We start from the raw sequence: 27,602 nt of genomic DNA on the forward strand, positions 1-27,602 counted from the left end.
TTTAGTCCTACACTATGTGGACAAAAGTATGTGGACAGCTCTTCATTCATCTTTATTTACTTTGTATAGTACTTTATACTCAAACAGCTGCTTCACAAACACACATATGTACTGTAGTGCTTCATGCAGCATTAATAAGGAGTTTTGGGTTAAATTTGGCTGTCAATAATAATTAATGATTATCCACTGACTTGACATGGAAATGAGCGGTAGTCTAGAAAACTGGCGAGTTTTGTTTTGTCTTTTTTTTGTTTTTTTTGAGACCGCTCGTGCGCCCTCACATAGATTGCGCCCACATTGCCCATAGCAAAAACCGGCCCTGTGTCTCTGCCAGGCGCAACACTAAAGCAGCCTCCTGTAAGTCAGTCAACAGGTTTTACATTTTATCATCTGTTAGTCAAACAGTGATGACTCCTGAAGCACGTTTTATGATGAATGCAGGACATGAATCCATCACTACCCTCAGAATATCAGTATTGCATTTGACAGTGGATTATTGATTAAACTAAATATCCCACTGAGCTTCGATGACGTCATTCTGCATAATAATTAGCCATGTGCTTCTGTTTGTTTGAACACTGGACAGATGAAGAAAGATACATTTGCCTCAAATTAGATTCATTTCAGATCATTTTCTGTTTTCTCCAGCACATCAGAATGAATTGTAAATAAAGGGCAATATAATTGGCTAAATGTAAATTGCCTCTGTCCTCCATCAGCCATCTGACCATGGCAACAGGGAGTGATGGGGCTGGGCTAGTTGAGTACAAGTGAGCAGGTAAGTCATGGTCAGATGGCTGATGATGGACATAAGCAGCCACAATGATTAAGACATCTACTCTAATGTAAATGAGGTGCTTGGGTGCATAAAAAAGAATCAAAACAGACCTTGTTGTAAAAAAATCCCCCTGCAGAGGCCAGTTTCAACCAAAATGTTATTATGGGGGGTCTGTGTATTTTTCTGCTTGTCTCTACTGTCAACAGCTCCAAGTCTCCCCTGTTGCTGTCATGTTGTCCTGAATTGCATTATAAACAACCCAGAGCATCACTAGGAGAGTGTCAGTCACAACACAGACCACAGTCTAAAGCAAATGCTCTATTTAATCGATCTCTTCCTCCATACTGGCAAACAATGATTTGTAATCATTTGTTTGCAAACTGTTTGCAGCTGTTGCATTTATTTGAGATGATTTTGGAGTAAACTGTAACTGTTCTGCACACAGGCCAACATACCACTACAAGACCGACCCTGCAGACACCACCACATCTTTGACAGAAAGAGCTGACAAACATGTTGTGAGTTTCCAAATATCCCTTAATTTCTGTATATATATTTATTAGTTGCCTGTTTATTCGCTTAAACTAACACAGTCTGGTTCAGTGTTTGAACTCTCTCTGTAATATTACTTTCAGGCTCAGTGGCAGTCAGTCCTGTCTAACACACACACACACACACACACACACACACACACACACACACACACACACACACACACACACACACACACACACACACACACACACACACACACACACACACAGGGAGGAACCCTGAAAGTGAAAGTGTTCAGTCAGACTTTAAGACAAAGCGAAGAGCAGAAGGAGAGCAGCTGGAGTCTGAGGCAGGGTGAGCGTTAACAACACATTGTGATTATTTACTGTGACTTTACTTACTGTGAGTCAGTTTTCTCCCTGTGGACTGTGGAGGAAAGAAATATTGGAGTCAACTCAACACTTTGATTCATCTGTGGACACAAAGTCCTGATTGGCTGAATAATCCTCTTTAAACCTACAGTAACCCAAGAAAACAAGCACAGGTGTGAAGAAAAGTGACCAGGTGGACTTCTGGCTGCTTTTATTTTACTGTATAATGTGTGTGTGAAGGGGAGAGAGAGTGTGTGTTACTTCCTGCTCTCTCGGTCTTGTGCGACTCTTGAACAAACTTGTTTCCTGATTCTTGTGTCCTGAGCTCACAGCTACTGTTTCACCTCTCAGACTGACTTCAGAGCAGAAGATGAGTGTTTGTGTGAAGGAGGAGGAGGACAGAGCAGAGTCTCCAGTATCCAGCTGTCTGTCTATGAAGAGTGACCGGTCCAAACATCGTCCTCCTCTAAACTTCAGTAATGAACCTGGACCATCAGACTCAGAGTAAGACACCTGATACTAACTCATTTATGTGACTTTTTTCTGTTCCCTCTCTCACTGCTGTGCTTTGTTTTGTTGATTTTGTATTTTTATATTCAAAATTCATGTAAAATGTATTTTCTACCTAAATCTAACAGACTTTTCACGGCTCATGTTCCTCTTACTATCTGTGGCAGCTGTCAGTCTCCTAAAAAGCTGTAATCTGATCTAAGAGGACAAATAGAAACTTTGAAAGCTCCTTTTTATCAACAGTAGCAGTAGTTTGTGTGTTTAGAGCTTCTTAAATGACTTTGTCATCAGAGAATTTCTCAAAGATTCATGAGATATCAATACAAACATGTTGGTGTTTGCAGAGTTCAGTCCAACAGACAGAGAGCAGAGTCTCCAGTATCCAGCTGTCTGTCTATGAAGAGTGACCGGTCCAATGGTCTTCCTATAGACTTCAGTAATGAACCTGGACCATCAGACTCAAAGTAAGACACCTGATACTAACTCATTTATGTGACTTTTTTCAGTTCCCTCTCACTAATGTGTTTTGTTCATGTTGTGTTTGTATATTTCAACAACAATGTATTTGCTAACTAACTTTAACAAACCTTTTTGGACTCATGACAGAGAGATCATTCATCCCATCTTCCTCTTAGTGCTGTAAGTCACGTAAAAAGCTGTAATCTGATCAAAGAGGACAAATAGAAATTGTTAAACTTCTTATTTATGGACAGGGGGAGTTTGCTCCCTCTTTGAATTTGTAATTAGACTTTTTTCAAAGATTCATCTGATATCAATACAAACATGTTGGCTCCATTCTTCAGTAATGAACCTGGACCATCAGACTGTGGACCCTGGTTCTGCAGACAGTGCAACACATCATACTGGGACCAGTCTGCTTCACCAGGACACTCCTCCTGTCCCCAGTGTGGAGAAAGATCCAGAACAAGAGCTGGACTGCAGACAGCCAGTCTGACCAGCACTGTACAAAGTAAGACTATATATCTGTCTGCTGATGTCTTCATGTCTGAACACACTACTTGTTGTTTTACAGTTTTTCTCGATTGTTTACACACATTTTCTGAAATCATGCCTCATACTCTCAGAACTCTACACACAAAACACACACACACACACAATGGGCAAACCCCTCAATTCTCCTGCAAAATGAAACTTTACATTCAAAACAATGTTATTTCTTCTCAAAATGGCATTTTGTTTTCAAATGACACACACAAACCATCATATGAATAGACATTTATAAGAACCAGTTGAACACTGATGTGCTCAATGTAAAACACTATGATGAATGGAAAACACTTCTTCTCCATTCATTATAATAACTTAGGCCTTTTTTTGTTCAGTGTTACACTTATTACAGACAGTACATACATAAGTGTGTTGTAAAGTATTTGAGAATATTGTTTTTATACTCAGAACACACAAATACAGGGTAACAAATATATTTTATTTTTCCCACAAAAACAATGTACACAGTGTACATCCCAACCAACACAAAGTTGCACATACAGTGGTCTAAATACAAAACAACAGAAGAATTTACTGTATACAGTTACAGTAAAAAACAACTATGCTGCATCCTCTCTTCTGTTTCGGTCTGGCCACAGCACCTCATCCACATCACAAGCAATGTTTTCCCTGGCCAAGCAGCGGGGGAAATATCGCCTAGCATGGCGAATCCAGCCATGAAAAGCATCAACTGCTATATCTCCACATGCGTCTTCCATAGCTTGGAGAAGGGGTATACGCGTTTTTTGGATTTCGGTCATACACTTTCCATCTCCAGGCAGAAAAAAAATCCTCAATAGGATTGAGGAATGGAGAATATGGAGGGAGATAAACAACCAAAAAGCGTGGGTGGGCAGTGAACCAGAGCAGCCCGGTGGAAACTTACGTTGTCCCAAATGACAACGTACCTGAGCTGCTCTGGGCCATCTATCTGATCTGGTGGAATGAGCGTGTTGTGTAGGGTGTCCAGGAATGTGATCAGATGGGCAGTGTTGTAGGGGCCAAGGGTAGCATGGTGATGGATGACGCCGTGGTGGGTAATCGCTGCACACATTGTGATGTTCCCTCCTCGCTGGCCAGGGACTTCAACAATGGCACGCTGGCCGATGATATTCCTTCCCCTCCTTCGTCTTTTTGTGAGGCTGAATCCAACCTCATCAATGAAGATGAACTGGTGCTCCACTGCAGCCACCTCTAGCTCAAGGACTCGCTGAAACACACATGACAATATCAGAAATAGACATGGAGTGGTCACTATTGTGAAGCACAATCATTATGATTACAATACTGAAATATGTATAATTTATACAGTGTTGAGAGTATGCATCAATTGTGGGATTGTATAGGACTCACTTGCACATAGTTATATCGCAATTCTTTGACTCTTTCTGATTTGCGTTCAAATGGCACCCTGTAGACCTGCTTCATCCTCAGATTATTTCTGCGCAAGACACGGTCCAGTGTTGATAAGCTTACCCTGTCAATATTTTGAAATATCTCATTGTTTTCTATTGTTTTTCTTTGTATTTGCCGTAATGTTATGGCGTTATTTTCTAGGACCATGTTCATGATTTCAGTTTCCTGTTCAGGAGACAGAAGACGTTCCCGACCACCTTGTGTTGGTAATCTTTCAGTTCTGCCATACAAATAGTAAAATACTGTAAATACTGTGTAGGAATACAAAGTAGGAATACATTTCCCAAATACTTGAAACATACTTTATTTTTACAGTCCACAGGCAATACTGTACTACTGTACTCATTGAGTACTGTATTGATATGCAGTACTGCAATTTTCTAGTGAGAGTAGATTTCTTACCTATTCTCATTTCGGAAAGTCCGGATGATGGATGCTACAGTGTACCTGCTCAAATGTGGCTGTACTCTTTGCCCAGCCTCCCTCATTGTTAGACCATGGTTGACCACATGGTCAACCAAAGTGGCTCATATCTCATCAGAGCTTACGGTCCTTGGCCTTCCTCGTCCTCGTCCTCCCCGTCCTCCTCCTCTTACTCTCACTCCTCTGGCTCTGGCTCTGCCTCTGTTTCCAATGTTGGCATCCATTGCTCCAAAACAGAAGAGCTCACCTGTTGCCCTTTTATGCTAAAGCTCTGATTGCTAATTTTAAAATTGTGTGACAGGTGTTTGCCCATGTGATGAGTCAGTGTGCATAGTAGGGCAATTAACTTAAAAATTTTGAATGACAGTGTGTTCCTGGTGAAAACAAGAGATTTTCTTCATGAAAATTGTGCCAAATGCCGACAATTGTGTGTAGTGTTTTGAAAAAAGTGTGTTTTAGAACTGCAATTTGAGTGTAAAGCAGGAATTGTGCTTGTAGTTTAGCAGAATTGGTTCAGGGGGTTGGTGCATGAGTTACATGTTGTGGTCATTGTGTCTCAAGTACCAGTATTTGTGTGTAAACAATTGAGAAAAACTGTAATACATTTGTTATGTCACACATTAACCAATCAGAGAGCTGTTTGTTCTCTGTATGCATAGATGGAGATGGAGAAGTGTCAGACAGCAGCTTGAGACAAAACAGCACTTTAAACAACAGTCCACATTAGCTTTCCTGCTAACATCTCCTCCTCCTCTAACTTACAAACACACACCTCGTCCTGCAGATCCACTTGATGAACAAGCCACCGAACAAACATCCAGTGAGGAAAAGTGCACTGCTAACATCTATTTTCAGGCTGCAGCAGATGCTAATTAGCTGCTCAGTGTCAGCACATTAAACAGCTTAAAATGTAACCTGCTTCATTACAATACGTTCATTTAGCCGACGTTTTTATCCAAAGAGACTGAAAATAACTGACTGAACCATGTGGATACAACATGAGTAGATCACATTCATCAATTATGCTAAAATGGTTCAAGAGCTACAACTAGAAGCAATAAGAGATCAAGAGAGAGATTGTTTTTATGGACCAAGGTGCCGTCTGAACAGGAGAGTTTCAGTCTGAACAGGAGAGTTTTCAGTCCGAACAGGAGAGTTTTCAGTCTAACGGGAGAGTTTTCAGTCTAACGGGAGAGTTTCAGTCTGAAGTTGTGTCGAGTTTCTTCTGTTCTGATGTCACTGGGGAGTTTGTGTCACTATTGTGGATCCAGGACATCAGACAGTCTGGATCTAGTTGAGCAGTAGCTGGTCCTCCCTTGTAGTGAGGGAATAACAAGCAGTCAGCAGCAGCAGAGTGTAGTGGACGGGCTGAGGTGCAGGTGGTGGTCATTTACAGGGGCCAACCTGAGATGTTGTCCCTCAAGCAAAGGAGTTGAGTTCAAGAAACAGTGCTGTGCATAGAGGTGAGCCCAACTAAATCTAGTTGGTACCGCCCCACCTCCGGCACCAGCACCTGTTCCTTCCCCCATGAGAGGAGACACTCCCTGTCCTGAGGACCAGTCTGGGATGCCAGGAATCAGCACACCTGCCTTCTTTAGCATGAAACTGGCACACACCCGACCCCAATGCCCGTCCCTGCTGTAGTCAGCCCACAGGGTGGCGTCTCCATGTAGTCAAAGGCCAGACACCAGATATTCACCAGCGACCTCCACTCCCAGGTTGAGCTCCAGAAAGGTGCCCTGATGTCTCTTTCCTGGTTCAGGTGCTGCAGCACCTTTGTGGCTGATTCATAAAGGCTCTTTGAATCACTCTCAGTCTGGCTCCTCCTCTGGGGCTGATTAGCTTTGCGAGACCCTGCCAGGGGCTAATGCCCCCGACAACAGAGCTCCGAGGATCACAGGGACACACAAACCTCTCCACGACGTTAAGGTGGAGAGAAAGACAAAGAAAACAACAAACATGTTCTTATACTGATGGTTTTAACTTGTAATGAAAAGACCATTGACTGCTGATTGTCACATTGTATTTTTTGTCTCCCACTTTTGTCTTTTTTCAGTGAATGTTGGTCTGCAGGAGGTTTTCCATGAACATAAGATCAGTCTGAGGAGGAGATGTGAACGTGTGACTGAAGGAAGTGATGAAACAGGAAGTGATGAAACAGGAAGTGGAACCCTCCTTAACAAGATCTACATTGAGCTCTACATCACAGAGGGACAGAGTGAAGAGGTTAATACCCAACATGAGGTGAGGCAGCTGGAGACAGTTTCCAAGAAGGAGACCTTCAGTGAAACTCCAATCAGGTGCTGCGACATCTTTAAAGCCTCACCTGACCAACAGAGACCCATCAGAGTGGTTCTGACCAACGGCGTCGCTGGCATTGGAAAAACCTTCTCAGTGCTGAAGTTCACTCTGGACTGGGCAGAGGGCTCCGAAAACCAAGATGTCAGTCTGCTGGTTGTGCTCTCGTTCAGGGAGCTGAACCTGATCAGAGATGAGCAGTACAGTCTTCTCAGGCTGCTCCATGTTTTCCATCCAACATTACAGAAGGTGACAGCAGAGAAGCTCGCTGTCTGTAAACTTCTGTTCATCTTTGACGGCCTGGATGAAAGCAGACTTTCACTGGATTTCAAGAACAATGAGGTCGTGTCTGATGTCACACAGGAGTCATCAGTCAGCGCGCTGCTGACAAACCTCATTGAGGGGAAGCTGCTTCCCTCGGCTCTCGTCTGGATAACTTCCCGACCTGCAGCAGCCAATCGGATCCCTCCTTCATGTGTTGACAGGGTAACAGAAGTACGAGGCTTCACTGACGCCCAGAAGGACGAGTACTTCAGGAGGAGGTTCAGTGATGAAGATCTGTCCAGCAGAGTCATCTCACACATCAAGACCTCCAGGAGCCTCCACATCATGTGTCTGATCCCAGTCTTCTGCTGGATCACTGCTACAGTTCTGGAGCACATGTTGACTACAGGCCAGAGAGGAGAGCTGCCCAAGACCCTGACTGACATGTACTCACACTTCCTGCTGGTCCAGACAAAGAGGAAGAAGCAGAAGTACGATAAGGGACGTGAGACGAGTCCACAGAAGCTGACGGAGGCTGACAGAGAAGTTCTTCTGAAGCTGGGGAGGCTGGCGTTTGAACATCTGGAGACAGGAAACATCATGTTCTACCAAGAAGACCTGGAGCGGTGTGGTCTTAATGTCACAGAGGCCTCGGTGTACTCAGGAGTTTGTACAGAGATCTTCAGAAGAGAGAGTGTGATCTTCCAGAAAACAGTCTACTGCTTTGTTCATCTGAGCGTTCAGGAGTTTCTGGCTGCAGTCTACATGTTCCACTGTCACACCAACAGCAACACAGAGGTACTGAAGGACTTCCTGGGAGGACAGGGTCCCTCAACCCTGCATTACTTCCTGAAGAGAGCCATGCAGAAATCCCTCAAAAGTGAGAATGGTCACCTGGACCTGTTTGTCCGCTTCCTTCATGGACTCTCTCTGAGGTCCAACCAGAGACTCTTAGCAGGCCTGCTGGGTCGGACAGACAACAGGCCAGACATCATCCAGAGAGCCATCAACAACCTGAAGAAGATGCTGGGTCAGACAGACAACAGTCCAGAAATCATCCAGAGAGCCATCAACAACCTGAAGGAGATGAGGAGTGATGAGATCTCTCCTGACAGAAGCATCAACATCTTCCACTGTCTGACGGAGATGAACGACCACTCAGTCCATCAGGAGATCCAAGAGTTCCTGAAGTCAGAGAACAGATCAGAGAAGAAACTCTCTGAGATCCACTGCTCAGCTCTGGCCTACATGCTGCAGATGTCAGAGGAGGTTCTGGATGAGTTGGACACAGATAAATACAACACATCACAGGCAGGAAAACAGAGACTGATTCCAGCTGTGAGGAACTGTAGAAAGGCTCGGTAAGTCCAGATGTGATGAACATTAAAAATCCTGTTAAAGCTGAAGCCTTCAGTATTAAAGACAAACACTTTACACACATGCATTATATAAAACCTCAACACGATACATGTTTTCCTCAACAAGTATGAAACCTGCTGATTGAATCAATGATCATCACCAAGCTCAGAGATGAAATGACATGTAGTCGTCTACTTTCCAAAACATTTCCTTCAGCCAGGTGAACTCCACCTGAGACAAATGATCACCCATCAAATGATAATAACTCAATCTTTAGCACTAATTATACTATTGATGCAGTAGAAGACGCTGAATTAATTTAATGGGAGGTGAAAAGCAGACGGAGCGACAGAATAAAATGCATCAAAGAACAAAATCCACACAAACACATAACTGAGGTAAACACATATGAGTGCAGTTACAACCTACAGTGAATTTACATGAAGCTTCATGAATATAAATCAACTCAAATCTGACACGTTTACATTACAGTCATTTGGACACTTTGTCCTGAACATCAGTTTGGTTCATGTTGCTCAAGGACACTCAGGAGGTTCATTTATTGATTTATTTTCTTGATATAAGACTTTTAAAAGCAGTTACAAAGTGCTGTACACACATTAAACAGCAACACAACGAAAGAGTCACAAGAAAAAGCAAGTTTTACCCGACAATTACAAATATAAATATAAAGAGCACAGAATGAATCAAACAAACCAAAATCAAACATGAAGACAAAAACATCCACATCAGGGTTAAAAGCAGCTTTATTCAAGTGTGTTTTGGGGGCTGATATAAAACGGGGCAGCGATTCAGCCACTCTGATCTCCTCAGGCAGGGAAAGTCTTGGGCCTCGTGGGCAGAAGGAGCTCAAGTTTCAAACTACAAACCTTGTGATCAATGACTGACCAGCTCAGGCCGACCAACTGACCACCTGTGCTTTGTGATGCAACATGTATGAATCTGTTTTCACAATAAAGTCTCACATTTTATTGTTTTAATGTTCTTTTATCTGTGATCACAGATTTATTAACTGTGGACTCTCAGAGAGTCACTGTGAAGTCATGGCCTCAGCTCTGAAGTCCAACCCCTCCCATCTGACAGAACTGGACCTGAGTGACAACAAGCTGCAGGGTTCAGGAGTGAATCTTCTCTGTGCTGGACTGGAGAGTCCAAACTGTCGACTGGAGGTTCTGAGGTCAGTTCATGTGTTTCTGTGAAGATCTATAACATTTAAATCATAACAGAAGTTTTACATTTCCTTCAGTTCACTTGTTTTCTGGGTTTGTCTGAGCTCAAATCACAACAACTCAGTTTAAAGTTTGACAGTCTGAACAGTTTGACTGCAGATTATATATTTATATCACACACACACACACACACACACACACACACACACACACACACACAGATACACAGAGATTTAAATCTCTGAAAAGAAAGTGTTGAATGTTTGAAAAAAGGATGTTGGATGATGTTTAAGTCACGTTGGACAGAAGACACCTCCTCTCATGTATTTATGTGCTCTTCATTGGATAACAGTGTCTCTTTATTTCAATGTTAAAGGAGTATTACGTACCTTCTTCATGTATTCTTACTGTAGTTAAGTGCACTTAAAATGAATGACATGACAACTATGTCCCAATAAATTCACTTGGAATAAAAATTCTAATAGCCATAAAAAATAAATGTAACCATCCACAGTGAATCACAGTAAACCCAACATGTGGTTTTCTACTGACCTTGTTCAGAATGAAACTTTAACAAGTCAAACCAATGAATTCAGTGCAATGTTCCTTTAACCTTGTTTTGTTACTATTCACTGTCAATTGACTTTTGTTCAAACACAAACATGTTCCTTTAACCTTGCTCTGCTATTGATCACTGCTAATGAACTTCAGCACCAAAGACCTTCATTAGTATTAAACACACCTGAAGAACTCTTATAGGACCTTTAAGTGGTACTTCATTATGTTGTGGGCCCACACACACACACACACACACACACACACACACACAAGCTGGGAACCAGGGAACACAACACAGAGAAATAAGACAAACGTCACGTTGCAGGCCTGGTTGAAGCTGGGGAGCGTGGCGGCCAGATACAGTTGAAGCCGGTTCACTTTGACCGAGCAGAAACAACAGGTGAGTTCTCACCGTAGCAGAGCTCAAGTCACAAGAGTCCCAGTAGTGCAGCTCCAAGCTGAAGGGGATACGCGGCGGCTGATGGCAAGCTGACTGTGGAGGACCCTCGGCCGACTGTGGCCGGTTGCAGACGAGGAAAAATCGTCGGAAACGAGACTGAACATTCAACTATCTTAATAACAGGAGCTTTAAATAGCAGAATCAAATGTTACATCAGTTTCTGTGGGTTTTTATTTGGCTGCACAACATGAGTTTGTATAGATGGAGCCTCTGGTGGAGCTGCAGAGTTTAAGAGGTGACATCACTACGTCTTTATTGAAGCAGCAGCACGTTGTCATTAATATTAATGAGAGCTCGGTTTCACTTTGTGTGTTTGACAGTGTTGAACCTGCATCCTGTTGGGTTCAGGTGTTTGGAGCTTCATTTTCTAAACGTCTACATTCTGAACCTTCTTCAGCTCTGAACAGATTATTAAACACTGAATGATTTCAAGCAGGAACATTAAAGTCTTTTAAACTGACATCATTTATTCTTTATTCAGATTGAGGAGCTGCAGTTTGTCAGAGATCAGCTGTGCTTCTCTGGCCTCAGCTCTGAAGTCCAACCCCTCCCATCTGAGAGAGCTGGACCTGAGTCACAACGAGCTGCAGGATTCAGGAGTGAAGCTTCTCTCTGCTGGACTGGAGAGTCCAAACTGTCGACTGGAGGCTCTGAGGTCAGTTCATGTGTTTCTGTGTATCTATAAAATCTCATTAATTTACATGTTTTGCTCTCTCTCTCTCTCTTGCTCGACCACACACTCTCCACGCACAGCACACGTGTGGTTGTTTATCACAACAAGGAAACTAGCTTTACTTGAGAAAGGCTGCAGGCAGCGAGACAGAAGACTGCTGAAAGGTAGAAAGTGAAATGTTACTTCAGAGCGTGGAGGACGAGACGACTCTGGCTGTTCCCACTGACCAATCAGTGGTCTGCCGTGTGTTAGCTCCACCTTTTAGCATGGGATCAGTGTGCATCAGTGAAGCTAAACCTGTTCATAGCTGTTTCAGACAGCCAAAGGTGGAGCCAAGAGCTGCTGGAGGCTCAACAATGGGTTAAATATGGAGGTAACTTCTCACATGTTCTCTTCTGGAAGACATTGGTAGTGTTTCACTCAGTTCATATTTCAAAGTGACAGAAATAGTTGTGTAACAAATGAAAAAGAGCTGAGAGAGAAGTTGAAACCTGGGCTCTATCTCACCTGCACTCAGCTCACCAATCACAGAGTGAGGAAGGTGTTAATGTTTGTTTGTCACTTTGTAAAGTGACAGAAATAGTTGGACACAGACCCCCTAATCTGACATCAGAAAGGTGTGGCCCCCCGCAGAGATTTAAATCTCTGAAAAGAAAGTGTTGAATCTTTGAAAAAAGGAGGTTGGATGATGTTGAAGTCACGTTGGACAAAAGACACATGAGTGTGATGTAATCTCTGATTCAACACACTGCACGTGTTGAATGTGTGAAACTCTGAAGACAAACTTTAATAACATGAAAATATTACACTGCTGATGAATTATAAGTGCGACACAATTATCTCACACATACTGTTGTTGTTCTCACATGTTTAAATCCATTTGAATATTTACTTTAAACCGGTTAATACTTTGAAAACATTATTCAAACTGTTTAAATCTTAGTTTTCATGTCATCAGCTCTGAAGGGGATTTGACCACATAGATTCTGTCCTGATTCACACTGAGCATCTTGTTCTGCTTCATATTTAAAACATATCTAATATAACATCAAACATTCAGCACTGTTTTATTCTCCATCAACCTCTTCATCATTGATTTGCACTTTTCCTTCTTGCTTCTGAAAGTAAAAACACAAACGTTGTGTTTTCTTCTGTCAGACAACAACAAACATGTGTTTGTTCCAAACCTTTCTGATGATATGTGACGTCTGTACTGACTGAAAAACTTCAGCTCAGGATGACTTTTATCTTAAAGCTCCTGTTGCTGAGAGAGTTGATCTTTGAGTCTCGTTCCCGACCCGTCAAATACTGACGCTTTGGGACGGCGGCCGACCCGACCTACAATCCCAAAGCGTCAGTATTTGACAAGTTGGAACGAGACTGAAAATTCAACTATCTTAATAACAGGAGCTTTAAATAGCAGAATCAAATGTTACATCAGTTTCTGTGGGTTTTTATTTGGCTGCACAACATGAGTTTGTATAGATGGAGCCTCTGGTGGAGCTGCAGAGTTTAAGAGGTGACATCACTACGTCTTTATTGAAGCAGCAGCACGTTGTCATTAATATTAATGAGAGCTCGGTTTCACTTTGTGTGTTTGACAGTGTTGAACCTGCATCCTGTTGGGTTCAGGTGTTTGGAGCTTCATTTTCTAAACGTCTACGTTCTGAACCTTCTTCAGCTCTGAACAGATTATTAAACACTGAATGATTTCAAGCAGGAACATTAAAGTCTTTTAAACTGACATCATTTATTCTTTATTCAGATTGGAGAGCTGCAGTTTGTCAGAGATCAGCTGTGCTTCTCTGGCCTCAGCTCTGAAGTCCAACCCCTCCCATCTGAGACAGCTGGACCTGACTAACAACGAGCTGCAGGATTCAGGAGTGAAGCTTCTCTCTGCTGGACTGGAGAGTCCAAACTGTCGACTGGAGACTCTGGGGTCAGACACCATTTTTTGCTTCTGTGGTCAGATTAATATGATGTGAAAGTTGTGTTGACACTAAACTGCAGATGTTACACCACTACAACACAACGACGTGGTGTGGAAAACGTTACTTTTATTTTCACAGCGGGACTGGCAAAAACACATTAACATGTCGGGCAGTCTCTGTACGCGCTCGTTTTCTTTCTTTCTCTTTCCCAGAATGCCGTACACCGAAACACTTCCTCTTTGCCCTAACCTGGCAGTATTCTGCTATTAACACACTCATACTGCCTCCTACTGGCTATAATCCAACAGGGCGCTACAATCCTCCCCTGCTAAACACATGTTGTCCTCAACATTAGCATTTATAGTGCAGTTTGCTTAAAGAATGTGGCAGCAATATTCAACTAATAACTACATCTGAAGATAACATTTTCAATTCAACATGTTACACAATGACAATACCTTTCTCTTGAAAGTTATAAAGAAATGAATGGATTAAAGTGCATTTAAATGGTTTTACCATAAGTGTACAGTACAATCATATACTATGTGATCTCTTCACACTTTACTCTTGCAAAAACACTACAGTGTCTTGACTCGATGATAGTCTACTTCTGAGTAGTTGTAACAAAAGTACAGTACCATATTTATGCTTTGAGACAAAAATAATTTCCATCTTCTCACTATTTACTCCATGGAGACTTTTGACTTAAACTTGTCTACTGAAACTATTCCATTTACATCTTTTAATGTCATAACTAATCTTTACCATATGGGTTGTGAATAGAACTTCTGTTCATTAACATAAACAATGTAGTAATAACACTTCATCTGTACTGTGTTACTTACATCTTGAAAAACAAAACTTTTTTTTTTTTTTTATGTTCATCTTACTTCAGTCTGTATTGTCCTGTGGCACACATATGGACGGTTACAACTCAGTTCACAAACTTATGTGCTCATGTGTCCATTTTTTTCAAATATTGACCACAGTCCATAATAAACAAAACAAACTTTTTTCAGTAGTATCCTGTAGGCACAAAAATAGGACCAACCAGGTGTGTTCCCAACATCTGTGGAAGGAGCCAGGGCACACTACACTGTCCATACATGGGTGCCAGTATATCAACATACATGGAGTTAGTGTGAGGCCCCACCACACGATGAGTGGGTCGGCCTAATGAGTCATATGTCAGTGTCTCTCTAGGTCTTCTCTCTCTCTGTGACCTGCGTGGCAGAGTGTCAGGGGACTCTGGCTCCTGTGTGCTGGGCAGGTCTACAGAAGGAACAGTTTGTGTGATCTCGAGAGTGTCATGTCCAGTTGTGACATTTTCAGTCACACCATTGTCCACAAGCATTTCCATACTGAACTCCTCTTCTTCAGCATGAAGTTCAGGCTGCGGTTCTGGTTCAGGAGTGATAGGAGGTGCAACACTTTGCTTCCTATGCTCCTCATGATGATGATGGTGCCTCAGTTTGTGAGCCCAGAAACAAGCCTCCTCATCTGAACTCTCTGAGTCCTCTGGTGTTTCCTTTGGTTTACTGTTCTTGTGTTTCTTCTCTTTTTGAATCTGATTTTGTCTTTTCACAGTGCTTTGAGCTGATTCCTGAAGTGGCAAAGCATTGCATGGCATCAGCATGTTGCGATGGAGAACTCTGCCCCTTCCTGTGCCACGTTCAGGTTTTACCTCATAGACTGGGCTGTCTTCCCCCTTACGAGAGACCACTATGTGTATTTGACCCTCCCAGTATGAACGCAATTTTCCTGGTCCTCCTCGCTCTGACATATTCCTAACGAGGACTCTGTCACCTGGGTAAAGCACTGAACTCAGTCTTTTTCTATCATAATATGTTTTTCCTCTCATATTAGTCTTTTTAATGGTTTTGGATGCTATGTCGTATGCTTCTTTCATCTGCTGTTGCCATTTTTGAGCATATTCCTGATGTGAAATAAATCCTTCCTCTTCATTTATTCCAAATATCAAATCAATGGGCAAACGGGGATGTCTACCGAAGAGCAGGTAAAAAGGAGAATATCCAGTTGCCTCGCTCGTGGTGCTGTTGTAGGCGTGAACAACTTTACCAACATAGTCACTCCAATTTCCTTTTTTTTCCTCGTCCAAGGTCCTCAGCATCGACAACAACGTGCGATTAAATCTTTCAGCTGGGTTCCCTTGCGGATGATAGGGAGTTGTCTTTGAGTTTGTCATGTCCGTGTATTTTTGCAGCTGTCTGAACAAGTGGTTCTCAAATTCTTTACCTTGGTCATGGTGTATTTTTGCAGGAAAACCGAATTTGAGTGAAAAATCATTAAAGATTTTTTCTGCTGCTGTCTTGCCTGACTTGTTACGGGTTGGATAAGCCTGAGCAAATTTAGTGAAGTTGTCAATGATCACTAAAATATATTCATACCCTCCCCTGCTTTTTTCAAGGTGAAGATAGTCAATGGAGACCATTTCAAAAGGAGCTGTAGCAGGTAAGTGACACATGGGGGCTCTGCTATACACTGTGGGTTTTTTCTGGATGTTACATGTACAAACTTTAGTTATGAAAAACTCAATGTCTTTTTGCATCCCAGGCCAATAAAACCTTTGCCTAGCAAGGTTTACCACCCGCTCTACCCCTAAGTGTCCCATCTCACAGTGAAGGTACTTGTAAACAAAGTCTTTGTACTCTTCTGGAAGCACGATTTGAGTGAAAGTTGACGTTTTGCGTTGTAACAGACCCTCTTGGGAAACATACAGTCTCCTCCATTCATGAAGCAACTGTTTGGTTTTCACTGTTTCTCTGTTCATGACACTTTTGTCTGGTTTTTGACCAGATGCCTTCCACTGAAGTACACGGGATATGACAGAGTCTCGTAACTGTGCTTGCAGTAACTCTTGATGTGTTACTTTTACATCTGGCTGATTTACAGCAGTTAACTCCTGAACATGTGGACTGCAGGTAATGACTGAGATCCAGTCCACTTCCTGTTGTTTCAATGTTTCAACTGTGCTAAATATTACACTCAATGCTTCAGGGGAGCACTGCTCTGTACACTCACTCATATAAGAGTCCATATTCACAGGTGAACGAGACAGGAAATCTGCATCCACGTTTGCTTTCCCTGGGCGATACTTGAGTGTTATATTGAAGTCGGCGAGCTCGGACACCCAGCGATGTCCGGTGGCATTTAATTTAGCTGTACTCAAAACATATGTAACTGGATTGTTGTCACTGTATATTGTTACAGAGGGCGCATAAAACAAATAGTCTCTAAATCTATCTGTAACGGCCCATTTGAGCGCTAAAAACTCAAGCTTACCTGAATGTAAGCGATAGTTTTTTTCTGCAGGTGTCAATGTCCGTGAACCGTACCCAATAACTCTGAGCCTGCCTTCCTGCCTCTGATACAAGACCGCCCCCAGTCCCTGTTCTGATGCGTCGATGTGAAGAATGAAAGGATCTTCAAACCTTGGATAAGCCATAACAGGTGGGTTAGTTAAAACATCAATCAAATAGTTCAAGGCTGTCTGATGAGTGTCAGTCCACACTATTTTGTGATGTGGGGGGAGCTGTCCTGCCCCTGCTGACCGGAAGGTGGGTTTTGATTCAGTAGTTTGGGCTCCGCCTCCTGAGAGAAGGTCGTACAAGCACTTAGCATGACGGGAAAAATCCTGCACATAACTCCTATAATAGCCTAGGAAACCAAGAAGTTTGCGCAGCTCTTTGATGTTAGTTGGGGGTTTTGTCTTGAGTGCTTGTACAGTTTCAATTTCTTTATTGTCCATTTTGTAGCCTTCAGCCGAGATCACTTTACCAACATAACGGACTTCATTTTTGAACAGGTCACACTTGTCTGGCCTCAATTTTATTCCACAAGCTCGCTGTTGTTTGAGGACAGATCTCACATCTTCTACATGCTGCGTGAAAGTTTTGCTATAGACCAGCACATCATCTAAGTATGGAATACATATTTTGTCTCTGAGACCTTCAAGGCTCTCCTCCATACTACGCTGAAAAGCGGAGGGTGCATTTGTGAGGCCAAATGGGATCCTGTTCCATTCGTACAGTCCCCACGGGGTGGTGAAGGCTGTGAATTTCTTTGAGCTCTCACTGACATTACCTTGATGGTAAGCTTTACCTTGGTCCAACACACTGAACCAAGCATTCCCTCCCAGACCATCAAGTATCTCCTGGATCCGTGGTATGGGATGTCTGTCTGGGATTGTTTTTTTATTAAGCCCCCTGTAATCAATACAAAGTCTTAGACTCCCATCTCTTTTTCTCACGCAAACTACTGCAGCTGCATATGGGGAAGTAGATTTGCGGATGAAACCTTTATTTAGCAAGTCCTGGATGTGATTCTTGACCTCATCATACAATGGACGAGGTATGGCATTGTATGTTTTGGCTACTGGGACCTCATCAGTTAAATGAATGTCCATTTTCAGGTTTTCAATGTATCCAATGTCATCCTTGTTCCTAGCAAATGTTCCTGACTCCTCCCTGAGCATTTGCTTGACCACTGCTTGCTGCTCACTGGTCAAGTGGTCCAGGCTGACAGGTGGATCAAACAGTTTTTCATGGGGGTCGCCCTGAGGTGGGTCTGCGGTGGAGCATGGTGGAGCCTGGGGAGTTTCAACAGCTACTGAATTAACCTGTTGTTCCTCTGGCTGCACAAGGTAACTGTCTGCGATTCTCTGTAAGCTCCCTATCACAGTTTTGCCTGGCATTGTGATGTCATGTTGTGTGGCATTTCTCACAAAAATGTTAACTTTACGTGTGGAACAGGAAACATTTAACAGCTGACAGTTAATTGTGAGTCCCTCGTCCAATGACAGATTTACCTCAGGTTCAAATAACATTTCAGCTTTCACTTTCAGATCTGTTTTGCAAGGGCAGGTGATACACCTCATTTGTCCTGCTGGAACTACAGTAGCTGTGCGCCCTGTACTGACAAAGTAAGGAACATTCTCATTTGTAGCTCCCTGAATGACATTTAGTAGTGCTTCTACCTTTCCTGATCCTAACCTCAGTGAGTTTCTTAGCACTGCAATGTTGTCACTAGGCTGAACCTGATCATTTTTGCTTGATAACATCTCGACAATGGCATTGAATCCTATGATGGGTCTCTGAACTATGTCCTTACTCACCAGCACTGGAACCAGTATATTGTCAGACACTGCTTCTTTAACTTTTGGATCACACAGACTGAAACTAACTGGTACCCAGCCCTGAAAAGGGATTTCTGAGCCATTTGCAGCTCTTACATCCAGTAGTTCATCATCACTTAACAGTTCACTGATTGGACGGATTTCTGTATCAGGTAAGTTTTGGGATTTCCATGCCTCACTCATGATGGACACTTGTGCTCCTGTGTCCCACAAGGCTTGAGTCTTCACAGTGTTCATTTTGCACCAGACAAGACATTTTTTTCCTATAAGCTGTGCAACTCGTTTGCGTTTTGTACTGAGATTGTATGGGCCGGAGGGTTTCTCTTCTTTGAGCTCCACATGTGACTTTGACTGTGCTGTGGGGTGGTGAGTGGGCAATGTCTTTTTTAACCCCTTTATGGTGCCCACATTTACAGGTTCTGCTTGAGGGTTCAGTTTTGGGTCATGTTGGGACTTTAACTCTGAGGTCATGCCATGTCCCCCTGTCACAACCTCTGCGAGTTTTCCGACGACTTCTGTCTGCCCCCGACTCTACACCCCTTAGCCCAATGTGTGTCACTACCACACCTAAAACAATGGTTGCAGTCCTTTTTGTCCTGCTGACATGCTACACATTGTCTCTTAGGTCTCTTAAAAGCATTGGCTGGAGCTTTGGTCTGACTGACATCACTGTTTTGCCTCCCACATTGGACAGTTTGCACAAGGGATGCTACTTGGCCTGTGAGTTCCCTTATTGCTGTGTTGCTCTCCTCTATTTTTGCAAATAAAGGATTTTCTCGAATTGGTTTGTTTGGTTTAGCCGTTACTGTTGTTGTGAAAGAGTCATTGTCATCACCACTTTGCTCTACTGTACTCAGACTTGCTCTATGAGTGGCTTTATTTGTGACTTTAATCTTTTGGACCCTCTCACTTTCATTATGCTGGGCGATCTGCATTTTCTGTAGAAGCAACTCATCACTACTGAGCTCATCTTGCAGATACATCCTCATTTCTGCTCTTATGTTATCGTTTGATAAGCCTGTCATGATGGACTGGAAACACTGGCTTTGTACAAGTTCTCGGTTATATTTCAGGCCAGACTGGGCTCGCTCAGATGCAAATAAAACTTTTTGACGCAGATCAAGAACTCTGACCAGGAAATCAAGTGCAGTTTCGCCAGGGCCCTGTACAGCTTTTGTTAGTTGTTGGTACAGTACAGTTGCATCCTTTTCAGCATAATGTGTTCTTAAGATTTGTCTGAGTGTGGCTAAAGTGAGATCTCTTTTTCCTTCCAGGTAACTTCTCAATTTCAAGCCAGGATTTACAGCACGAATCACAGCCTCCATTATTTCCATTTCCGTGTAGCCCTTCCTTAAACCCCCTTCAATCTGGTGTTCAAGACTGCTAAAGCTGAGGGTGTCCCTTGATGTGGACTCACCAACATGTCCATTTATCCGGAAGTCCTTTCTGAAGCCACTGGAAGCACAGCAGCTGTTACCGAGGGAGTTTCTACCTCTGCCTGGAGTCACCTCCTCCCGCGCTGTCTCCGGAGCGATGTGTGTCTCCAGCGTCGGCACGAGCAGTGTGCGGTCTCCCCGCTGTCCTTCCGACGTGGGCTGAGCTGGGCGAGCCGCCTCGACCTCTCTCTCCTCCGCAGCCGCAGGTGCCAGGACGAACGGCGGTGCTCCCCCGTCGTCGGTCTCCACCGGGCCCTCTCGCAGAGCGTCGAGTGCGTCGTTCAGCTCCAAAAGCACCGACATGCCTTCGTCCTCCCTCTCCAGAAAGTCCTCACGTTCACAAAACTTTGTGATATGCTTGACCAAAGCACGACGAGTCTTACTTTTAATGTCTTCCGCCATTTTACAGAGCTCACAGACTCGGTGTAGTTCTTTCACAGTCAGTCCGAGCAGTTTAGCTTCTATCTCCATCAGGAGTTCTTCTCTGCATTCCGACATATTGCGTAGCGTTTTATTTACTGTCAACACTATGGAAAAACAACAAAACGGGACGTGTCGACCTAGCTAGACTTCAACTGTTACCTTAAGCTACCGCTTCCCTATCAGTTGACTTGCTGCTCTCGCACATGTCCGACGTCTTCAGTCTTTTTCCGGAGTTGAAAAGAGTCGTCCGCCGCAAAATATTCTTTCAAAAATCTCGGTAGGACCTCCAAATTGTTACACCACTACAACACAACGACGTGGTGTGGAAAACGTTACTTTTATTTTCACAGCGGGACTGGCAAAAACACATTAACATGTCGGGCAGTCTCTGTACGCGCTCGTTTTCTTTCTTTCTCTTTCCCAGAATGCCGTACACCGAAACACTTCCTCTTTGCCCTAACCTGGCAGTATTCTGCTATTAACACACTCATACTGCCTCCTACTGGCTATAATCCAACAGGGCGCTACACAGACATCAGGCTGATGATATACTGATCCACACTGAGTATCTTAATGCTGAAGTCTGTTTTCTTCTTCTGTGGTTTAGTCCATTGACTGTGGCAGAGCAATGTTGAGCTGCACATTTAAAACCTTCATATAACAACATGAATAATTCACTCTGAACATCCTCAACTATTGATTTTCATCTCAGATTACAAATCATGTTTTTTAAAATGTTTTTTAAAGTGATGAGAAAAATACATACTACAATGAAAAGTTAAATAATCTCTATTTTAACTATCAGACAATAACAAATATATTCAGAATCGTCTTTTTACAACATTTTAATGAAGCTTTGTGACGTTTATACTGACTGAATATTTAAATTGTGAAGTTTCATCATTTATTCTTTATTCAGATTGTGGGGCTGCAGTTTGTCAGAGATCAGCTGTGCTTCTCTGGCCTCAGCTCTGAAGTCCAACCCCTCCCATCTGAGAGAGCTGGACCTGAGAGGAAACAACCTGCAGGATTCAGACGTGAAGCTGCTGTCTGAACTTGTGGAGAGTCCAAACTGTCGACTGGAGACTCTGTGGTCAGTAGAGAGTTGGAGTCAGTCCATGCTGGTTTCAGCAGTATTGTAATAAACACAGTCAGTATCAGAGTAAAGATCCAGCATTTCCTGCTTTCCTCAGTGAAGCTGTGAGAGGAGAACGGTGACAGGCTTCAGGATTGGACAGAAAGAGATAGAGGGGGAACAGTCAGCCAATCAGAGGAGCCAGAAGCTTGTTGTGATCGTGTGTTTGAGTTGAAGTGAAGACGACTGTTGTTGTTGTGTTCATGTGTACAGGAAGTAAAGCTGGATCACAGCTGACAGCATCACAGGATGTGTAGAGACAGCGGTCCTCATCCATCAAACTGTTGTAGCATCAAATCTTTGTTCTCTCATTTCAACACTGAACAACTGATCAGTCCATCTTTGTCACAGCTCTCAGGTCTACGGTGGCCCTGAAGGTCAAAACACAACATCCCACAAAACATCAAACTGTCACCAGAGACTCTGGTTCTGTCCAATAACAAACAAGAACGCCATCCCACCTTTTTCATAATCTGAAGTGTGGTTGTGTTTTGACCTTCAGGGCCACCGTACAGATCGCTCTGACTGAAGCCTGCACATCACTGACTCTTATTTCAGAGAACCGCGGTTACATTTAGTAACCATGTGGTCTCCTCACAGACCAGAACCTCTGCTGAAGTCCAGTAACCACAGCTGGTGTTGACTGTTCAGTCTCTGTGTGAACATGTAGGAGCTTTAACATCAAATATTTATCTGTCCGTCTGTCTTTAGTTTTATCCAGATGTTTTTACAACAGACTCCATATTTACATGTTTGTAATATTTAAAGCAGATGAAATGTTCAGGTGTGACTGAGACTCTGGTTTTTAACAGCAGTGAATCATCATCAGAGTGTTTCTGCAGTGATGATGCGTTCAGGGACTCTGAGCAGTTTATTTCACTGTGTGCTTGAGTGAAACCTGCAGAGTAAACACACTTGATGTGTCTGCAGGTCTGTGAGCTTCACTCCAACACGTTAACATGAGCTGAAAGGAAGCTGGCTACGCTACACAGCCGCTCCACTTGTGGTCTGAACAGGACTGAAGTCCTGCTGGTCTTTATATCACTGACTGACAGCTGATGGAGGGAGTCTCTGTAGACACTCATGTATCACTTCTGCTGTCTCTCTGCTTCTCTCATCAGGTGGAGGTGGTGATCTCTGTCAGAGTGAGTGATGAGAAAGGTGGAGGTGTTGAGAGGATCAGCTGTGTCCTGATGATCCAGAGAGGTTGAAGCAGCACCATCAGCTGGTGGGTGGAGAGGCTCTGACTGGGCGGAGAGGAGAGCTTCATCCAGCAGTGACTGACGGACCAATCACAACACGTGGAGATGATGTCAGTGCTGCAGTGTGAACTGCTCTGAGATCAGCTCCACTGTCCAGTCCAGCATCATCCCTGTTTCCTCTGGATGTGACAGAGTGTCATCAGTGTCTCTGGACCGCTCTGCTGCATCTGCCAAGCAGCCGTCACGTCAGGAGCAGACACAATAATGAGTTAATTACTTGTTAACAGAGACTTGATGTTCTCTGCAGTCAGGTGGGAAAATATGTGCATATATCAGCATCGCCTAAAAGGCCAAAATCCAATATTGTTGATCCGTTGTGTAAATCTACAGTCATTTAAAGTATGCACAGGTTAAACTAGTGTGAACGAGTGTAAAGTCTGTGGCTCTCTGTTTCTCTTTGTGTCTCACCTGCTCACTGTTGAATGACACAACTGTTGTTCATCTTCACTTCATCCTGAATCTTGGAGGTTGATGTCAGAGTGCTGAAGTCTGCACTTTAAGGATCTTTCTCATCACTGCTGGATCATATTTCTGTGTATTGTTCTTTTTTCCTGCCTTTCTTATACCAAGTGTCTCGGTCCTGTGGTTTCTGTGTCATTATGTGTGTTTTATAGGTGTTTTCTGCTCTTGTGTTGTCTTCGGCCCGTTCTCCAGTGTTCTGGTTTCCCTCCTTCAGGTGTTTTTCCGTTCCTTCCCCTCACCAGTCCTTTCCCCGTCTCACTCCACCTGCAGCTCCTCCCCTCGTTAGTGTGTGTGTGTAGTCTTTGTGCTCCTCTGGTCTTTGTCAGATGGTCCGTTTCCTCCCGTGTTTCACCTGAGCCTGTTTCCTCCAGCGTCTCCCCGTTTCTCCCCGTGGTGTGTTTCCTGCTTTTTGTTCCCGCTGTTATTTTTCTGCTTTATTCCTCCTGTTTTTCCTGAGTTGTTCTTTTGCTTTTTCTTAGTTTCTACTTTGTATTTTTTTGAATTTCCTCTTCTTGGTTTTTGGGTTTCTCTGGTTTTTGGATTGTTCAGCTTTGGTTTAATGACGCTTGCTTTTGTTCCTCATCCTCCTGCCTCCCTTGTGTTTCTGTGTTTGGGTCCTCACCTTTTCTCAAACTGGGACACTAAGTCTCACTGACGGTGCCGGTTCTGACCACTTTGGTGCCCTAGACAATATTTTAGCTGACGCCTCTTGCATCGCAGTCAGTTTCACAATCAGTGTTCATACACTCACACAGAAACTGCATGTGTGTATTCAATACTTTAAAAGTGCATCTGAAGAGAGAAGAGAAGTAAATGTGACCACTGGATGTCACATTTTAATAAAAAACAGATGCTTGGTGTGTGTTGTACATGAGACTGATACAGACTAATAATGAAAACACGACGAGATTCATTCAACTTTATCGTCATTGTAATTCAGTCTAACCAGAGTGCAAAAAGCAGCAAAGTGCAGTGAAATTAATATATATATATACATATATACACATGTGATGAGGAGGTCAAACCGTGGTGAAAACTCTCTGTTTGTGACATCAGCGGCTTCCTGCCTTCTCACACAGTGAAGTGAGTCTGTCACCGGGCAGATTTAAAACCACTGCAAAGACACATGTCCCACACTTCAACCCAAAAGACACGTGGTCATTGAAAGTGACAACTTGAACTCACAGTGTCTTTGTCTTACATGCTCAGACACAACAGCAATAATGACTTTCTTTGGTCCAGATGTTTTAATCTGCACTGATGTGATGAAGCTGTTTATCAGCCTCATCCAGCCGTCTGTCGGCTGAATATCAGCATCATGTGTTTGGAAGTTTGTACAATGTTTCAGTGTAAAACTGATCAATAAATACAGTGTTTTTCTTTCATTTATAAAGCATCACACCACAGTTACAATGTTTATTTGTCCCTCTAAAAAGATCTTTCTATGTAGAAAATGTATTTGTTCATGTTCCTGAGATATCCACAACTAAAAGACAAGGAAGTGAATTTAGTGGTGATGTTAAGTTTTTCCTACATTAACTAGACTGTGGAGGAATTATTCAAATCCTTTAAAGTAAAAGAAGAAATATAATGTAAACATATTCATTTAAAAGTCAAAGTCCTGCATTCAGAGTCAGACTTTATGGACGTACCATCAGAAAAACAGGCTTCATGAATTAAAAGTACTTTAAGTTCTCATAACATCATAATTAGAATCATAATACTGTGAAAGTTACCATCCTGTATGAGAACATTTACTCCTGATGGTTTTTCTGTTTGTACTTTTACTGAAGTAACTTTCTGAATGCAGGACTGTTACTTCTGAGGTACTTGTACTTGAGTATTTCCATTTCCTGCTACTTTATACTGACTTTATACCATCAGAGCTGAAGGAGCATTTTAAATATATTTATTTTATCTGCAGTCAGATGAATAAAACACTGATTCTGTTGAATGTTGGATCAGATAATCAGCCTGATAACTGGTTGAATAGTGTACAGTATATACACACATGTAAAAATATGTAACAGCAGCAGGACCGGTAGCTGCTCCTCTGTTGGAGGAGGAACCTGAGGAGCACTGCCAGAGCCCCACAAAATGACCTCCAGCAGGTACTGGTGTGCAGGTTCCTGACTCCATGAGGGCCCGACGTCCTCTAGAGGGACCAGTGCTCACAGCCCAGCACTGTACAGGCTTGTGGGGTCCATACACACTACGGAGTCACACTATGAGTTGCTGTGATGAAACTCACTCAAGTTGGGTCAGACTGTGATTTGAATGTTTGACTTTGATTTTGGATCCAGCCCTCGATGAGTTGATGCTTCTGGTTTCCACTGACCGTTGTCACGTCGTACAATGTACATCAGTAAAGATTTCCAGCTTGAATAATTCATTCGTTAAGACCTGATGTGTGATTAAAGTGTTCCCTCAGTGTGTGTGAGCAGTGCACAGAGTGCCCCTTTAATAAACCAAACTCAAAGACCATTAGCCACATTTACTGCCTCTTCCTTTTTGCTGCTGTTCAGCTCAAGTTTCTGATGTTGGTCTTCTTCAAAGTATTTCACATTTTACTCTGAATGATTTGAGCACCTTGTTTATGACTGCAGTTGTTCAGTTTGGCCTGAGGGTGGCGCCAAAAACGGTTATCTGAACCAATAAGGAGGCTGTTTTACTTCATAATGTCGACAGCAGAGTTTTGGTTTGATACCTGACACCTGTTACAGATGCCAAACATTCACATTTAAGTATTTCTACTACAACTGCTACAAACACAAAAACTACAACCAGTCATCAGTTTAAATATCACTTAGTGTTTCCTTTTGTTACAAACCTGTAATGTTGATTAAACAGCTGCCACAGTGAGTCATGAAGACTAAGGTGGGACAAACTCAAAGCACAGGTCAGACTTTCTGTAAACACATTATATATTTGACTTGAAGCTCGAAGTGTCTCTCAGTGCTGAGACGCTTCAAAATATCACACACACAAATAACAAATGCAGTCAATTACTCAGTGCACATTACATGACCGTTATCTTCTACAGTGACACGATCAACTGGATTACAGCAAAGTAATCTAATTACATTGGGATTACTTGCCACCCCTACCTCCTCCACATCCTTCTCAGCTGCCACTGATAAATGTAAGAAATTGAAGTTCACAGGACAATATATTTGGGAAGACATATGATTACACAAATGTTTAGCAGCTAAAACATCATACACAGATTACAAGTTAATCTGCCTCAGATGCAGTTGATTTGGGCAATTTCTTTAAAGCAAAAAAAAATAAATAAATCACTCCTTAGGCACTTTGCTGTCTATATTTATTATGCATTCAAGTATCTTCCCATATTCACTTTTTTTCTTGGTTTTCTACTTGGAACTATACTTAAGTATACCTGATCAAATACAAAATAACCGTTCACAAAGGCAGTAGTTTATCATAATTACATAAAAGCTCTGCTAGATGAAAAATGTATCTTGTATTTTACTGCCTGTGTTTTATGTATAATGAAGTTTCCCAGTCATTATGATGATCAATCAAAGTCTGCTCTGGAAATCGAATCTATTCAATATAGAATACTTATCATCATTTTTCACAGATGTGATGGATCCATGGGCCGGAAAGGATCCGTACATCCTTTTGGCCAAAGTGGGACCCTATAAGGTCTTTTTTGCGGACGTTGCCAGGACAGCTCCAAATAAGGAGTTGGAGAGTGAGGTAAAGTGCTTTTATTTTTAGGATTGAATGTAGAGTAACTAAACCTTGGTCTTATTCCAGTGTGTCATGTCATCACAGATTATCAGTGCTTACTTGGAGCTGCTGGTAAGACAACATAATGCGCAGTCACAGGATCAGGCGTTTGCAGTCGATACATATGGAATAAGACATATGGAACAACAGCGACAGACTGCGCAAAGTAGGTGCACTTTTTCGTATTAATTAGTTGTAAGTGATGTACAAATCTAATGAACAAATGTCAGTATTGTTGT

The 27,602-nt window shown here is 42.7% G+C and overlaps 2 protein-coding genes across 2 annotated transcripts in view; one reads left to right on the top strand and one right to left on the bottom strand.

Moving 5' to 3' along the window:
• LOC140996597 (uncharacterized) overlaps positions 1-27,602 on the bottom strand; it is a 95,943-nt gene that overhangs the window by 56,443 nt on the left and 11,898 nt on the right. The window lies entirely within an intron of this gene.
• Positions 2,078-23,858, top strand: LOC140996664 (protein NLRC3-like). The gene is made up of 8 exons (XM_073467121.1): positions 2,078-2,148; positions 2,958-3,124; positions 7,058-8,924; positions 9,947-10,120; positions 11,612-11,785; positions 13,569-13,742; positions 21,668-21,841; positions 23,005-23,858. The coding sequence occupies exons 1-8, from the start codon at positions 2,078-2,080 to the stop codon at positions 23,015-23,017; spliced, it is 2,814 nt and encodes a 937-aa protein (XP_073323222.1). The 3' UTR covers positions 23,018-23,858.

Source organism: Pagrus major, chromosome 5 (genome assembly GCF_040436345.1).
Source record: "Pagrus major chromosome 5, Pma_NU_1.0".
Taxonomy (NCBI): domain Eukaryota; kingdom Metazoa; phylum Chordata; class Actinopteri; order Spariformes; family Sparidae; genus Pagrus; species Pagrus major.

Bases quoted from the DNA above. Each gene is read 5' to 3' on its own strand.
- LOC140996664 (XM_073467121.1), top strand. From the start codon at position 2,078: ATGAAGAGTGACCGGTCCAAACATCGTCCTCCTCTAAACTTCAGTAAT. The intron at 2,149-2,957 runs GTAAGACACCTG...TCCATTCTTCAG, and splicing joins CCTGGACCATCAGACTCAGA to TAATGAACCTGGACCATCAG. The intron at 10,121-11,611 runs GTCAGTTCATGT...TTCTTTATTCAG, and splicing joins TGTCGACTGGAGGTTCTGAG to ATTGAGGAGCTGCAGTTTGT.